The sequence below is a fragment of the Choloepus didactylus genome, chromosome 20, assembly GCF_015220235.1.
Source record: "Choloepus didactylus isolate mChoDid1 chromosome 20, mChoDid1.pri, whole genome shotgun sequence".
Taxonomy (NCBI): Eukaryota; Metazoa; Chordata; class Mammalia; order Pilosa; family Megalonychidae; genus Choloepus; species Choloepus didactylus.
The window spans coordinates 34,462,417-34,480,357 of NC_051326.1; the positions used below are offsets into that span (position 1 = coordinate 34,462,417).

The following is a 17,941-nucleotide window of genomic DNA, read 5'->3' on the forward strand; positions in this document are numbered from 1 at the left end:
CAAGGTAACTGTCTTGACCATGTATTCATGAAATTTTAATGGGACTATAGTCCCAGCCCCAGGAAAAGTCCCATAGTGCTGGGTAATTGTGGTAGCAGAATTGCTAATGAATGGAGGAATCCTGAATCTGGTACTTCGTTTCTGCTTCTGACAAGATGATCACTTGTTGTAGATTAGAATTATGTAAGTTTTCAAATTCAGTAACAGAAAATAAACAATATAGATTAAAAGAAACATAGCTGAAATAGAATACCACTAAATAGACAAGCACTTCTATAAAATATTTTTTTCTACAAGCATAATTAACACACAACAGGGGAAAGCTAGATTATTGAGGTCTGCAAGATTTTCCTTCTGACTTCTACATATTAACAACTAAAAAACAGGACAAAAATCTCTTTGCTTCCTCTTCCATCTTTTCTGTGACTACTCTCCACCATTTTCTGCATTAAAATTAAATTATACACACTTTGTTTTGAGCTCCTCTCTCTTTCTATTATTACTCTCCTCTCTTGCTGCCTATATTGTACACAGAAATGTTTTTCTCAATCCCCTTTATTCTCTCCTCCTAGTCACTCCTTTAACACTTGTATAAGCTCTCTAAATTTTAAAGATGACAATCCCTCTATCTTCCCTTATTATTACTCATCTCAAATTTCTCTTCCTACAGAAAATTCAAAAATTCTAAGTGGCATACTCATTACTTGAGGCAAAGAAGAAAAAAATTCAAGTTCAAGCTTTACTAGATTTTCCTATAATCATTACTCTGCTGTGTGTTATACCTCAGCTTTGGTTAGTTGATCTCGGAGTTTTTCTACTTCTTCCCGGAGATCCCGGATAATCCGTGCATTAGGATCCTCATTTACCACAGCATGATTAACAATGTTCTTGGCTCGATCTGCATACCGCAGAGTTGAAAGGGTTTCATCATAGTTATCAGCTGCTGGACTCACAGTAGCTACCATAGCTGTCTTGCTGTTACCCCCAAGACTATCCTATAGGAGAAAAAAAAGTTGAGTAGCATTTTAGAGTTAGAAGATAAACTCATGAGAAAGTTTGCCAGAAACAGTGAAATAATTTAGCAAGCTCAAACACATATTTTATGACAAAAATGCAGATTATACTGACTCCTGGTCCATGCCGTTTCCTCTTTGTTAAGCTACTTTTTTAAAAATGGGAACTCTGGGTTTTTGAGAAAGGACGGGGCCTACATTTATTTCAGTTTAATAAAATTAATTCTAAGTCAATCTGTCCTCTTTTAACAGGCAACATGATATCATAAGTAATAAGCACACTACTCAGAATAAAGAAGGATGATTTCTTAAGTTCCTAAAAAATCTTCCTTAGAAAAATTGAATAAATGTGATATTTTTTAATATCTAGTTGAGTAGTGATTACCTACAATTTCCTCTACTACACAGTTTCTGTACCTGGAGTCTCTGTGACCCCTAAGCAATGGCACAGAAAGTGCTACTGCTAAAAGTATCAAATACCTTGGAAATTTCTAAAACCTGAAGTACAAATTATAATCTTATGAAACAAAAGACATGTTGAAAGTATTTTATTTTATTCCCTCTGATAGCACTTTAAAAACTACTAAATTGGAGGTTTCATGTTCTCTACAACTTCTACATTTCAGAAACTGGTATTGAAAAAAGATACCCATCTTCATTATACTAAAACTGATTAAGTACAGTGAAATGGGCTCTTTAGAACAAACTGGAAAAAATACTTTCACTTTGGAATATCAAAAAAAAAAAAAAAACATAACTCAGAAGTACAAAACTAGACTTACAGAAGCCTTGGAAAATCAAATCTATCCCACTCTACCCCATCATATAAGGCAAGACTATATATAATCCCTCTATGGTAGGCAGTCACTAAGATGGCCCCCAACAATCCCTACCTCTGGGTGTTCACACCCATGCATCACTCCCTTCCCTTGAGTGTGGGCAGGATCTACTGATTCCCTTCTAACAAACAGAATACAACAGATACAATGGTACATCACTTTTAGAAGAAACAGGCTACCATGAGGTTAGGTGGCCCTATGAAGAGACCCACATGAGTGAGACTGGTAGCAGATATTCTGAAGCCTATGAAGAGCCACATGAGTGAGCCTGGAAGGATTTTCTGAGGCCAGTATACATGATTGAGCTGATCCACCCTTGATATGGATCTGCAGCCCTGGCCAGCATCTCCCAGTTAAGCTGCACCAAGAATCCATACCTACAGAAACTGTAAGGTAGTAATACATCCGCTTATTTAAATATTACTAAAAACTTGGTTTTCCACAGAGACTATAGTTAATTTAATTATATCTTTGAAGAGAAAACAGTTTAATGCATAAAAAGAAAGGAAATAAAACTAATTGGAGCTTTAGGAAGCAAAAGCCATTTCTGAGAAGCTTTTATGATTGCTTGCTTCTCTCATCTCTGACCTCACATTGCCCTGGCTTTTAGCAACATACAGAAAATTGTCAAAGAGTCCCAAACACATTAAGAAATTTAAATGTTATTTATAAAGATTGTGAGAATTAAATCAACTCAGACTACAGTTCGACTCACTAGCAGCACCGTGGTGGAGTGCTGCTGTTTAAAAAACTGCTGCATTCTGTTAGCCCACATTAACAGCAAATGTTATTGGGTGACAGTGGATCTCTAACAATAATGACCAAAGGAGAAAAGTGTGAATACTGTGCTTCAATTTATGCTGAGAAGAGGAAAGCTGGCAAACAACAAATACTTGATATTTTAAAAGCCCTTATTCATGGAGTAACAACATGCTTATATTCAAAAATGGCCTCATGCCATTAGCAAAAAGGAAATAGCAACAAAAGAACCGGCACTCATTCAAGGAGAAAGTATAAAGCGTCTTGTTTATTCTTTAGTTGTGTAATTAAGCAAATTAGACAAGCTTTGTTTCTAATGTAGCAACAGCAAATTAATTGGACATAGGAAAGAAATTAAATTTTGGAAGTCAGGAATTTTTAAAACTGAAAGAACACTTTGAAGTCATCTAATCAAATTATTTCATTTTATAGACAAGAAATTGAGACTCAGGATGACTAACAGACTTACCAAAGGTTATAACACAAGTTCAGAGGAGAGCTGAAATTATTCATTCATTCACCTTTTCATCGAGTTTACCATCTATGCTAGTGAGCCAATAGGAAATTGGAACACTATATAATATATAAGAACTAAAATAGGAATAATTACAATATGATTAGGGAAAACACAAAAGGGCAGAAAGCCAAGTCTTGGAAGGTTAGGTAAGATGCCCAGAAAAAGTGTCATTTGAGACCTTAAGACGAATAAGAATAAGCCTCACCCAAGTATAGGGATGAGGGGAGGGAGGCAGGAGAGACTGACAAGAGGGGGATGAATGTTCTAAACAGAATAAGAGTAAAGTCTTAGAAGACAGCACTCATCATTTAGCTAGAATTTATAATGCCGAGAAGGAAAAGATAAACGATGAGAAGTAAGGAGGGATCAGATTAATAAGGACCTTGCAAGTCACAAGCCATTAAAGAATTTGGACTTTATCTGAGAGCCTATGCAGATTTATGAAAAGATTTAAGCTTAAAAGTTTTCATTTAGAAAGATGCTGCAACCAAACTGTGGAGAATGGATTATACTGAGAGAGGCTAGAGGGAGATGTTGATCCAGTCATCCAAAACACAGTTACAGTGGGTATCATAAAAGTAGCAGTAAGAATTCAAAGAAGTGGATGAATTTTAAAAAAAAAAAAAAAAAAATTATTCTCTGGGCATCTGTTACCAGCAGTTACTTGATATAAATAAAGAGGTCCACATTTAGAAGGTTACACAGAGAAGCAAAAGGCATCATTAATATGAAATGGTTCTACACTGACCACATACCAAATGAGTAACAACAATGCTAAGAGGAAAGCACTCGCATCTATCCCTGACCAAATAAACAACAGTAGTCAAACTTTCTCTGATTATCAGATTTTGTAAACATTAAGAGCACAACAGAATTATAATGCAAATACACTGCAAAATAACTGTAGAAAGAAATGGCAAACCCTACATAAGATAAGCAATTTCATGAATTCAATGAAAGTTACCTTGAAGAATGCTAGAATCATACCAAAGACAAATGAGGTTCAGAGAGCGTTGGACTAACTAAGAATTAAGAAAGGAAAAAGGAGCAAGGACATCCAAGCCACTTTCAAAGGAGAATGATCAATGGATTCAGAGAAGCCATTGGGAAATCTGTTCAAAGCTGGAATATGTTTTGCAAAAATGCCTTTACTTATGATCTTGCGGCAAAAGTAAAAAATAATGTAAACAAATTTATACAAGTTTTTAAGGAAAAAATGACAAAAACCCAACAAATACTTGATTCATTTTTAACCTAAAAATTAACACATAGAAGTTACAATTATAAACTAATTTAACTAAACAGAAGATAAAATAAGCTTTTTTAAAGTTTTTAGCTTTGTTCTTCACGTTCAAGTATTATCAACAGGTTTTTTTTTTTCTTTATTTTTATCAAATTTTGGTAAAAGACAAGTGATTCTCCTTCTAATAAAAAGTAACTTTTGATAAGAACAGCATAGCCCAAGCAAAGGAAGATGGGCAGTGAAGTCTGCCCTGAATTTCAATCTTGAGTCTGCCATTTACTACTTCTGTAGCCTGTTGCCTCATCTGTAAAATGGAGATATCACCACTTATCTTCTGAGGATTTAATGAGATAAAATACTGAAGCACTTAGAGTGGTACCTGATTTTCTTCAAACAGGTTTCTCCTGGCCTCTAACCCACAGAAGGGCCACTCAATAATTACCTAGGCCATTTTAACTATTATCAATTAAAGTAATAAAAGTTATTTCCTATTGTTAGTTTACATGGACTGAAGTAGCAGCATTGAAACAATAAGGAAAAGGAATATTCTAAGTATTAAACCAGGCACAATAAGGGCATAATCACATATGATCAGGAAATGTTTCAGTGGAAAGTTTGAAGAAGAAGTACCTAAACAGATTTCTTTTGGAAATTAAACAATTGAATTTTGAGGTTAATTATTGACACATGAACAAATCAGTACAATTATTTCCTTGGTAGTAAAATGTTTTGTAATACCTCTTAATTCAAGGATTATTAACAGGTGGTTTTTAATTACCAACAGTTGCTTGTTTCGCCTTTTGTTTTAAATTTCTAATTTTATTGCATTTTGCCCAAAGAAAGTAATCTAACTGATTTTCTACTGTGGGAAATTTATGCAATTTTAATACTACCTTTTCTCAGACCTTGCTGACATTTATATAAAGAATGTTTTCACTTAACAAAGCATGCTCAAACGGTGTGCAGAGTTTTAGAAAACACAGCTGCATACTAGTTATCCATTGAGCAGGTATAGAAACTAGCAAAAAACCCTACTTCCGTTTGCAAGCACTATTCTCTAAACATGTCCTGGACTATCAAAAGTTGTGTCCTCTACTAAGCTACTCCAGAGCCTGTGTTTAACTCATCTTTATATTCACAACCCTTAGCACAGTGAATAACGAGTGTGCAATAAATTCTTGACAAATGAGAAAATAAGCCAGCACAAGTTTAAACCACCTTATGACATACACATGGCACATAAAACTATTTCACCATCTTAAAAATTAGAATGGAAAAGAATTAGACAAGTAAAATATTTTGTTCTAGGTTGATATTTCTATAGGGAGTTAAACTGTCAATAGAACATATATCCTCTAATTCCCATTTCAATGTCCAATATAACACACTGCCTTATCAGGACTAAAGGCCATAAGAATTCTGACTACCATGGAAGAATTTAGTGATTATAAATCTGGACACTGATGGAGGAAATGATAATTTGGAGGGATTAATAGTTCATTCTTTTATTCTTCCCATTTACCATCCACCAAAAATATGCCAGGAAAAATAAAACTTACTTTGAGCAGCCAAGTGAGAACTGAGTCACGATATGGAACAAATTTATTCTTGTTTTTGCCAGCACCCTGATCTGCTAGGGCTGAGATAACCAGACCGAGAGTTGTGAGGGACCTGAATGGTAAAACAAATTGTAAGAATCATAAAAACTGAATATCTCAAACATCACATTTTAGCCCAAAGACTGAACAAGATTTCTTTTGTAACTGCATGTGAGCAGCAGTGTTGTCACTGTGATGCTGCTCAGTTTAAAAACCCATAAACTCTAAATACCTGTTAGCCTGCTACTACTTTAGGCAATAAAATTGTTTAGCCCAATTTTTTTTTATAGATAAAAATACAAGCTGTAAATCTTCAGGTAAAGATAATTACACAACACTATATATCTTTCAGAAAGGAAGCCACAAACACAATACAATTAATTAAAATATAGTAAAGGATGGATGGATGGATGGATGGATGGATGGATGGAATGGATGGACGGATGGATGGGTGGATGGATGGATGGATATACAGACAACAACCATTCAATACTGGCATCTGGATAACTGTGTTCTATAATCTCCAGTTAGTCACTGATGACTTGTTATGTGTCCTTCTGGGGGCTCAAGGATAGAAAGATTCCTTCCCACGAGGAGCGAACAATTTGCCAAGAGGGAGAAAATATAATTACAGAAGAATTGGTGAAAAAAAATATTACTTCATCAAGTTCTACTGGGTAATAGATAAGAACAATAACAGTTATAAAAGGGAAAGCCCAATGATGAGTCTAGTAGGCATGCTGTTGTTTGTTCAGACAATGACACACAGGTCAAAATCAATAGGTAGATTCTGATAATTTAAACCAGTGGTTCTCAACTGGAGGGTGACTGTGCCCCAAAGAGAACAGTTGGCAATGTCCAGAGATAGTTTTGGTTGTCACAACTGGGAGGCAGAGGTGGGGAGTACTACCAGCATCTAGTGGTTAGAAGCAAGGGATGATGCTAAACACCTTACAATGCACGGGACAGCCGCTAATGACAAAGCATGTATCCCATCCCAAACCTAACAGTGCCACTGTTTTAGAAACTCTGACTCGACTAAGGCTATGGTCTTCTGCCCCATCAGACATCTCAGCAAAAGAGAAAATGGGCTCTGGTCCTTAAAAAATACTAGAGAAAAATTCTAAACTATTTATTTATTACAGCCTTAATATTTTCTAGAATCTTATCATTTTTAAAATAACAGAAGTCCCCTAATATGTTTTTTAAATCAATAAAGCAATAAAACTAAGCTTCTGAAAAGCTTACTTGTTGATGTTGCTCCCTTCCTTCAGCCTGTCGCCTGCAGCCCCAGTTTTTGTTGCTCTTTCACTGCCAGCTAAGTCAACCAAGCTCAGTTTGCCCACTTTCTCTCCAGATGTCTAGAAAGCAAATTCATAAGTACTCAAACACAGCTAAAGAATACAGAAAGCGATACCATCTCTACCAAATGAGTTTATTATCTATATCCTTTATTAAAGAGTTACTTACTGTTATTTACTAATTGAAACAGACTGGAAGTAATTAGTCTCAGAAAAAGTGTCCCCAAAATAGGACAATTTGAAGGGAACCCAAAAAAATTTTCATAGAGAAGTATACAAAAGTACTTAAAGATATAAATTTTAATGATTTCAACTATGCTTTTAAGAATTTCATGAATGTTTAACAATAACCCTGAGGTAAAATACAATTTTTAATGATGTAAACAAACTAATCTGACTTTTATACAATAGGAGAATCCTTCAATAAATCAAAAGACACTTTCTAAACTTTTTCATATTACTCATATGCAATTATTCATATCGTCCTTTATTTCATAATTATGTCATATTGCTTCATAATTTCAGATACTAGATTTATACCGTTTTCCTAGGTAAGGCACACATACACACAAAATCTGGAAAATGCTAATATTTTCCTTTATCAAAAATGTACTATTATCAAATCATAGACACAAAACAGATATTTTATATACTTCAGTAACAATCCAGGAAATGGATAAACCAATGCTAAAAACTGTAGACTGGATCATTCTTTAAAGCTTCCCTGTAAAATATATGACATCAACATGTTGCTAACAAAAAGAGAGTCAGTCAGTCTCCCAAATCAAAAGTTACTTTTGGTTTAAAAAAAAAAAGTCTTCAATATGTTTTTTGTTTTATGCTGAAAAGGAAATAGGAAACAAAGGACATATTGTAACAACAATCTTGCTGTGATGGTAAAAGGAGAATAAATAAGCTTTTAACAAATGAAAATCTTATGCAAAAATATAACACTTTTGTCAGAGTAAAACTGATTCACTGAGGGGAATGCCTCAAAATAAAATTTATAAAAATCCACATAAAAATTATGAGAGAAAATACAAATGTATGAGTCAATGGAGAAGTTTTTGTTGTGGTAGAAGCAGATATCTCTCTTCCTCTGTTTATCCTTCACAACATTCAAAACCAAATACTCCCTATAGTATTCCACAAATCCAGCAATTTTATAGTACAATTTTCCTAGTGCCATTTATTCCTCCTAATACTTAACTATTTAGGAGAGGTAACATTCCAAAAAAATCTCCACTAAATCTGCTAGAATACAAACATTAGTTTATGCAGTTAGCCTTCACATTTTAAAGCTGAAAAAATGCTGTAGTAGAGACCATGGATCATCAGCTTGCTTAACTCCTGTTGCATCTTCCTTTAGCTGGAGAAGTTAGAGAATTAAATCTACATATCTCAGACCCCCATCCAGCTAGTGTTGAAGATGTGACTTAGGCTTTGCTAATCAGATGCACTTGCTTAAGATTTGGAAAATAGAAGTAAAACAAAGGCCATTCCCTTATACCTTTTTTTTTTCAATGCTGGCATATAGGATCATGGAAATACAAGATTTTACTTTAAGAGTGTTCCAGCATACATTCTCCAGCTTCCCATGAGTTACTAAGCACAGCCGCAGCAGCAGCAGCACCTTCTTGATCTCTGATTCCTGGATTACAGCTATGTGGTGTGCCTTGAATTCACCGCTCTAGTGGGGACTCCAGAAGAAGAAACAGTCCTCATGAATCAGATCTGTGTTGTTCTGGGAATTATTCTTAGAGATTCAGTTTAGAACCCACTCTTCCTCTGGTATTCCCAACAACTTTGTAATCAGCTAAATCCCTACATTAAATCCTTTTCTATTTACCTGTAGTGGCTTCTATCTCTTAAAGTCCTAATTTATGCACGTCTGGATAGGACTTTAATTCATCTAATAACTGAAGAGAAAAAAGATAATTAGGAATTAAAATAAGGTCATCTGAACACTTACCCCTGACTGCACATCATATAAAGTATGTGTGAGAGTGATTTTGAAGACTGCATGGGATCGACTACTCTCCTCATTCATGTTGGTTGCAGCAACTGTACGAGATTTATTACCCTCAGACATCAAAGATTCTATATCCTAAGTGGAAACAATTCATAGACACACATTTCATTATTTGTTTAATAAACATTAAAAGTTTCACTGTTTAATCAAACACATTTGCAGTTTACATTTTGTTTTTCAATGAACATTAAGTCTCACAGAGTACAATACCAATACTGCCTCTGAGAACTCAGATGAAATGCAATATTTTCTGAAGGTGCTGAAGAAAGTAGTGTCCATCAGCTTTGACTCAGAATCAACAAAAAAAAAATTTAAAAGCTACACTTTCAGTCATACAAGATGGACAAATATGCCACACCAATTCTTACCTAATTTAGATATTTGAAAAAAAAACTTAAAATACTACTTTTAATTACAGAAGCAATACAAATTTGTTTAAAAAGTTAGATGAAAAAATACAAAAATCATAACGTAATACCATAATCCAGACCAATCACCAACTACCATTTTGGTATATATTTTATCAGACCTTATTTTTTTAATAAGAATAGTAAAAAGACTAATTGTATGCATACATTTACTGCTTGGTTTCTATTACTGCCAAAAAAGAGATAGCTTATACAATGGAAAGATCATAGGACTTCTACTTTAAAAAAACATGTTGCAAGCTCTAAAACAGGTACTTTTAACCAATCTGAAATTTAGCTTCATACATAAAATATAGAACTATAACATCATCTACCTCACAAAGATTTTTAATGAAGAACAAGAAAGATGACTTGTTCACATCGTTCAAGGTGAAAGACTATTAGTTGTCTCCTTTTAACCAGTCTCCTGTTCTTTCCAGTAAAAGAACTCCAATCTTTAGCTGAGCCCATTGCTGCAGAGCTAGAAGACTACATTTCCTCGATTTTCTTGCAGCTCAGTCTGGCCATGTGACTAAGTTTCAGCCAATGAGATGTAAAGTATAATGCACTCCACCTAGGAATTCTTAAAACAGGGTAGGCATGCTATCACACTTTGACTCCAAGAGCCATCTTGAACTTTGAGAATAAGGACATTACCCCAGGACTGGCTAAGTGGAGAGTTACAAGTAATCTAGGTCCCTAATAACTTTTCTGGAGACAACATACTGGTCCTGATATATAGGGGTGTATGTTGTGTGTGTGTATGGATATGTATTTAATATATATCTCAATATATATTGAGAACACCTACTACATGCCAAGTACTTTCTAGGCACTGAGGACTTACTATAAACAAAACAGGCATTAATCCATGTTTCAAAGAATTCACATCCTGTTATATTTTTTCTGTTATTTGTAACCAAAGATAATCCTAACTGACACAAATATGTGAAAACACTGAAAAATCACTGACTTCTATTTTGCTGTATAAATGGGAAAGAATACCATTAAAGGAAAAACAACAAAAGTTAAATTCACAATTTTCTAGATCCATTCCAAATCCAGTTTAGATCCATTAAATCTGATAATCCCGAGGTTTAACTAAAAGCTTCATCCTGTTTTGCCTACATTTATACATTAGTCTCTAATCTACTCTCATCTATAAATTCTATGTTGAACCTTTTTAAGTTTTTAAACAAGTAAAATGCCTTTTTATGCTTTCCAATGTCTCTGAGACCTCAAAATCTTGAACTCTCTCCAATGTTGCAGAAATAAGCTCTCAAATAACCATCATTAAAATAAAAATACCTGATATTTATATCAGTACTCTAGAGTTTTCAAAGAATTTTCATGTGCATTATCTCATTCAATCTCCTCCAGGAAGCCTTCCTGGATACCATCATTCCCAGGCAACTACATATCCATTTAAGTTAGTTGCCTCTTTTATCCAGTTACCATTCCTCTCAGCTACCATGGAAATTGAACATACATCTATCACTGCACTTGCCATGTTGTTTTATAATATCTGTAAGCATCCTGAGAAAATGGACCATCTCATTCAGATTTTATAGCCCATGTACAGTGCCTTGCACATGGCAGACATTCAATAAATGTTTACAGAATGAAGGAGTCATTGATCAAATGACAGAATTAATTAATGAACAAAGGAACAAATGAATCTATGTCATGAGTCAGTCAAGACAATAAAATTCATGTCCATTTTAAAATTTAGGACAAAGATGCTTGGTAAGGTAGAATAAATCATCCAGAGTCATACACATAACGAGAGGATTAACATTCTCTGACTCTTAATTCAATGCATATCATAACACAGTGTTTCACCCTACCCCCCATTTCCCAATATGCAAAGCCTGAAGGATGCACACAAATCAAAACTGTGAAGTGTGAAAATGAAGAGAACTAAACAAAGGCCATTGAGTGATCCTGTCAAATTACAAACAAGCTTTGAGTTCCAAATACTCAACTCATATATTGCATTTCATTAAATCAGTGACCAAAAAAGGGAACAATAATGCTGCCACTTTATAATTGCAACATGCAATTATAAGGCATATAACACTTTTAGAGATCAGAAAACATGAAGGAAAAAAAATGTGCCTTATACTGGAAAATAAGTATGCCTAGAAAATCAGTACATCTTCTCTCAAAATATCCTAACAGGAATTCACAACTTTTTAAGTTAAAGATATTTTAAAAGTGATATATTAAGTGGTACTCTTATAAATTTTTTAATTTAAAAAACTCACAAATTAAACAACAAAATATTTGTTATAGTAAATTTAAGTACTTCACATAAAGGATGTTTTTACCTTGTAGCTTGTGACAGCCAGTTTAGAAAGTCCATCCACATATGGTCCCAGCACATTATGCTCCCTGACTTTTAAAGTTTGCCGACTTCTGCTCATTAAAAACAAACAATAACCTATTTTTAAAAGGGCTCAAACATGCTCCATAAATATATACACTGAATTAAACAAATATCTTAAATACATAAAACCAACCAACTTGATTCCAAAATTTAAAGTCTTGACTGGTAAAAAAAATAAAAAATTTACCATGTGGTAAAATACCACATCACTCAAAAGGGTACACTGTGGGATGAATATTTACTACCACAAGGAATTCAGAGTCAAATAAATACAAACAATCTAAATGTCATATCACAGAATGTGGTACAGGGAGCAGAAAGCCAATAAATGTTAATTGTGCAAGAAAGGAAAATTACAGAGCAATCTCAATCATGAATAAAGATGCAAAATCCTAAACAAAAGACAATTGAATCTACTGACAATTTAAAAACAAAACACAAAGTTGGACTTATTTCAAGGCTGCAAGGTTAATTTTGGAAAAAAGATTTATGCATTTTACCACCCTGACAGACTAAAGGAAAAAAGCAAAATACACGATCATTCCAACAAATGCAAAAAAAAGATTCAATAAAATTCAATATTCATCCATGATTAAAAAAACAACAACAACAACAAACCTCTAGCAAACTGATAAACCCAATAAAGGGCATCTGTCCAAAACCTAGAGCATATAGCATATTTAACGATAGAAATCAAACAACATTTGTTGAAGGGGAGATCAGGGGTGATTTTTATTTTTGCTCTTTTGCTAATCCATATTTTCTACCATTAATTTTGAACTCCAGAAAATCTTATTTTTAAATAAATAGAAAATAAAATGAAATATAATGCTTAAAATTCTTTGATGATTCTCTATTACCTATAAAATCAGGTCCAAACTTCTCAGCTTGAAATACATGTTCCTTTATGATATGTTCTTGCCCACCTCTCTTGTCTCAAGTTCTCCTAATCCTCGACTTTGGGTTCCATAAGAGCAGAACCAGTGTCTTATTAAGTTTGGGCTTTGCAGTTCCTAGCATAATTACTGTCATGTAAGAACCAATGAATGCAAGACTCGCCTACTAAGTTAAAACAAAGGAGAATTAGGTGATTCTGAACTCTAACATGTTGGCCTGTGTCATCTGGAGAAAGAGTGCTATTAAAAAAAAAAAGTCAGAAGGATAAAGGAAGAAATGGTGGTGAAAAATATGTGAAATAAGCAACTAACACAGAAAATGACTTCAGACCCAATAGCTATTATTCACAATAAAGAAAACAGAGACACTGATAATAAGATAATAAAGAATAGTTAAGGAATAACCTTTCATGTAACCAGCAAAGTTAGGGAGTGAGGGAATGATTCTTAAATCTAAAATGTTTACTGTCCTTGCCCTCATGGAGCTTGTTACTGCAAAGGTGAGGCTAAACCTGCTTATAACTGTGCCTAAGAGTCTCCCCCTGAGTACCTCTGTTGCTCACATGTGGCCCTCTCTCTCCAGCTAACCCAATTCAGCAGAACTCACTGCCCTCCCTGCCCCCACATGGGACTTGGCTCCCAGGGGTATAAATCTCCCTGGCAACTCAGAATATGAATCCCAAGAATGAAGCTGAACCTGACATCGTGGGACTGAGAACATCTTCTTAACCAAATGGGGGATGTGAAATGAAACAAAATTAAGTTTCAGTGGCTGAGAAACTCCAAATGGCACTCGGGTGGGCACTCTTATGCACTATATAGATAATCCTTTTTAGGTTTTAATGTTCTGGAATAGCTAGAAGTAAATACCTGAAACTATCAAACTGCAACCTGGTTGACTTGACTCTTGAAGACGATTGTCTAACAATGTAGCTTACAAGAGCTGACAGTGTGATTGTGAAAGCCCTGTGGATCACACTCCCTTTATCTAGTGTATGGATGGATGAATAGAAAAATGGGGACAAAAACTAAATGAAAAATGGGGGGGGGGGGATGATTTGGGTGTTCTTTTTTACTTTTATTTTTTATTCTTATTTTTACTTTTTCTGGTTAAAAAAAAAAGACTGCGGTGATGAATGCACAACTATATGATGGTACTATGAACAGCTGACTGTACACCACAGATGACTGTACAATATGTGACTACATCTTAATAAAACTTAATTTTTAAAAATATGTTTGCTGTCCTCCAGCATAAAGACCATAACTTAATATTTTCTAAGGATTTAGAATCTCATGGTACCATAGGATCAACCACTAAAAACTTCACTTACTACCATGTAATTGTAGGTCAAGTAGATGTAAAACAAAAATATTTTAATTAATTCTGACCCAAGGATATATTCTAACTTTTTTCCCTTTCATTTTTTCCCTTTTTCCTACAGATAATATATGTTACGTTATCTCCTGAGTAACAAAACTTAATTACATTTCTACACAAAGTAGATGTGAAATTAATAAAAATAGTAATTAAATTTTAAAAATGAAGTTCATTCAAATCGACCTTGGCTGAAGGAGATATCCTTTACAGTTTATAATCAATTTACTTTGACTCTTCAGAAACACTACAAAAATTCTCAAGAACCTTAATAGAGGATACAACAACAACAGCTAATCCTTACTGAGCACTTATTATATGCCAGTAACAAGTTCTAACTTCTCAAATATATCATCTCATCTATCTTCACAACAACCCTCTGAAATATTATATAATATTATCCATTCTCCTTTGTACAACTTAAGCCTAGAAAGTGTGGGGAACTTGCTCAACAGGTAACAAGTAGAGGACCTGATCCAGAGCTATGTGAATCCAAAGCTCTTGCTGTTAATAACTAAATTATACACAAGAGAAACATGTAAGAAATTACTAAAGACTGTCAACAAATTGCAGATGGTAAAGTTCGAATTACATCTCAGCTCTAATTTAAAAAGCGCAGAATTGACTGAAAGAAGCCATTCGATGTAACTATAATTAAATCCCAAAGACTATAACTAGATGATTCCCTATTAGAGCACAATAAAAAATGTCACTTAAGCCAATTAACCAAGTCTGCTTTAGTCCATAATATTGTAATACTAAAGTCTCAAGTCTCAAAGTCTTTTACCCTTTGGGATCAAGAAGGTCTCTAACTTTTTCATTATAAATTTCCATATAGGAAACTTCTACTTTAAAACTCTGCTCTTCATTTTCTTCTTTCTGAGTTCGTTCAAAGAGGCCACTGCAAAGTCTTGGGATTAATCCAGGCTGATCAGCTGTGCCCATCATGGTATAAGATTTTCCAGATCCTAAAAAATGGATATTCATAGTTACTGTTGTCTCTTTGGAGAGTTAAATACATAATCCTCCTTTCATTGCTCATAATAAATTGCTAGCACTTAGCAAAATGTCCAAAATAGAATAAGAAATATACCCAAATATAATATTGAGAATAATACAGAAATTTTCCTATTGGACATATGAAAATAAAAAATACACATCCCTCTAGAAAGGGGGAAAAATCTTCTTTACTGATATTCATACTTTTTTAAAAACTTGCCCTAAAACAACTGAAAAATAATGAGTTTTAAGAAGTTTCCAAAAATTAACTGGTTAAATCCACATGATCAATATCATTTTGCTCGCATACAACCACTAACCATAGCTCAAAAAATGTCAGTTAGTCCTATAGGCCCCAGAGCAAATTAGCTTAAAATCCTTTGACCATACTGGAGAAACCAGAGAATAATCTTCTTTTTCTGATATAAAATTACTTTCCTCATTGTAGCAGAAACACATATTCATTAAAGAAAATTCAGAAAATACAAGGGAAAAAAAAAAAAAAAAAACTGAATCTCCCATAATCCTATAACACAGAGACAATAACCACACACTTAGACACAATTCATTTTCCCCTTTTTAGTAGCAGTCATTTTGCAAACATGCTTTTAATAATTAATACAAATTCCAGCTTTGGCCACTTAATACTATATGATTATCATATTATCTAAAATTGATAATACTTCCTATAAACTTTTCTAGAAGTTTTCACGTTAACTCATTAAGACAACAATATTAAGGAATGTCTACTATTCTCCATATTTTAAAGATATAGAAACTGAGGTGCAGAGAAGTTAAGCAATTTCCCCAAGTTTCAAAAGTAATAAGTGGTAGGACCAGGACTGGAATTGGAATATGCTGGCTCCAGGGTTCATGTTCTTATAACTACTACATGATTCATTGAATGATATTTTTACATTTTTTTCATATAATTTTAGTATTACCAGTCTGTCCATAGGCAAAGATACATGCATTGTAGCCATCAAAAGCATTCTGAAGGATATTCTCCCCAAGGCACTTGAAAATATCATCTTGACCTGAAAGAGAAAGGATGTTTTAAACCAAAATGCCACATGAACAATGGAGGGAAAAAAAGAAAAAACTCAAAGTGTACAATCACCATCAATGTAGAGACGTAAGACATCCCCTGAAAAAGCTGCCCTAGAGATTTAGCGAATAAAAGGACAAACTCCACTTGCTTTGAACTCTGGAAAATGGCAAAGACCAGAGAAGGATTTCACAAATACTGAACAAAAAAAAAACAGAAAAATCTCAGGAGAATTCCATCCCAGACACAGGTCAGTGCCCACTCCCCCCGCCTCACTCCATCCAGCCAGCTTGGGAGTCACAAAGAGGCAGCACGGCCCAGCTCCTCCCACCACACACTGAAGACAGAAGACTCACAGTAGCAATATTCAGGCACAGGGACCTAAATCTACAGGGACCAAGTGTGAAGACAAGTCGCTACAGAGAGCGGCATACAAAAGGTCCCCCAAAGGAGGGAAAAAAGAGACAACGATGGAAGGGTGGGTAAGAATTGATGTGCCCTCACTCAAACCAGTTCGGACGGCTGGACACCTAGATGCAAATCAGACTTTTCTGAAGTGACCCATCCTTCTGGATTCACCCCAGCTGACCCTCAGACTGAGATACCCTAACAGGGAAGAAACCAGAGGCAGAAAAGACTCACAGAAAAAAAAAAAACCTAACTGCTCTAAGACAGGTTAGGTCCAAGAACTGAAGTATAAAGAAAATGGGGCACTGAGTAAGAGAGAGAATGTAAAAAAATCACAGGAGCTGAGGAGAAAAGTCTACATAAAAATAAACTGAACAGATCAAGATTCCCAGACAAGGAACAGGAAGAAAGGAAGTTCTCTCCTGCAGGTGAAACATTGCAACAAAAAGTGTAACCTTAAAAACTGCACTGCATATCCAGGGCAAAAATCAGTTGAAGAAGAGCTGAGAAAATCTTACAGTTAAACACAGGCTATTCTAAAGGTCTAGAATAAGACCAAGTGTCAAAGAAGAGCCTTAACACAAAGTCAATCAACTATAAAATACTAAGCAAGAGAGAGAAACTGACCTTCAGAGTAAACTCATCAAGATAATCAGATGCCTAGACATCAGCAAAAAATTACAAGTCATACTATGAAACAGGAAAATATGGCTCAGTCAAGAAGACAAAGTAAAACTTCAGAGGAGAGACAGAATTTGGAACAAATTTTTTCAAAAGGAACAAGTAACACTTTCACTATTTGCAGGTGACATGATTCTATATAGAAAAAGTTGTGAAAAATCAACAACAAAGCTATTCCAGCTAATAAAAGAATTCAGCAAAGTGGTGGGGTATAAGACCAACATGCAAAAATCAGTAGTGTTTCCAAACATTGGGGACTGACAGCTTGATGTGCTGAGCCCTCTGTCTTGGGACTGGCCCCTATGAAGCTTGTTGCTGCAAGGAGAGCCTAAACCTGCTTATAATTGTGCCTAAGAGTCTCCCCCGATTGCCTCTTTGTTGCTCAGATGTGGCCCTCTCTATCTAACTAAGCCACCTTGGTGGGTGACCTTAC

At 34.7% G+C, this 17,941-nt stretch overlaps 1 protein-coding gene across 5 annotated transcripts in view; it reads right to left on the reverse strand.

Moving 5' to 3' along the window:
• Positions 1-17,941, reverse strand: part of KIF13B (kinesin family member 13B) — a 301,896-nt gene that overhangs the window by 191,538 nt on the left and 92,417 nt on the right. For 4 of the 5 annotated variants that reach the window (XR_005213387.1, XR_005213386.1, XM_037813374.1 and 1 more), the window contains exons 5-11: positions 16,316-16,408; positions 15,160-15,340; positions 12,040-12,127; positions 9,243-9,377; positions 7,218-7,330; positions 5,931-6,042; positions 783-995 (exon numbers count right to left, since the gene is read on the reverse strand). Coding sequence is in view for 3 of the 5 variants with exons in the window: in XM_037813374.1 (XP_037669302.1) it covers positions 783-995; positions 5,931-6,042; positions 7,218-7,330; positions 9,243-9,377; positions 12,040-12,127; positions 15,160-15,340; positions 16,316-16,408 (935 nt within the window). In the remaining 2 variants the exon portion in view is untranslated. Of the gene's footprint in view, positions 1-782; positions 996-5,930; positions 6,043-7,217; positions 7,331-9,242; positions 9,378-12,039; positions 12,128-12,958; positions 13,784-15,159; positions 15,341-16,315; positions 16,409-17,941 lie in introns of those variants that run through there. The other variant, XM_037813375.1, reaches the window with a different exon arrangement.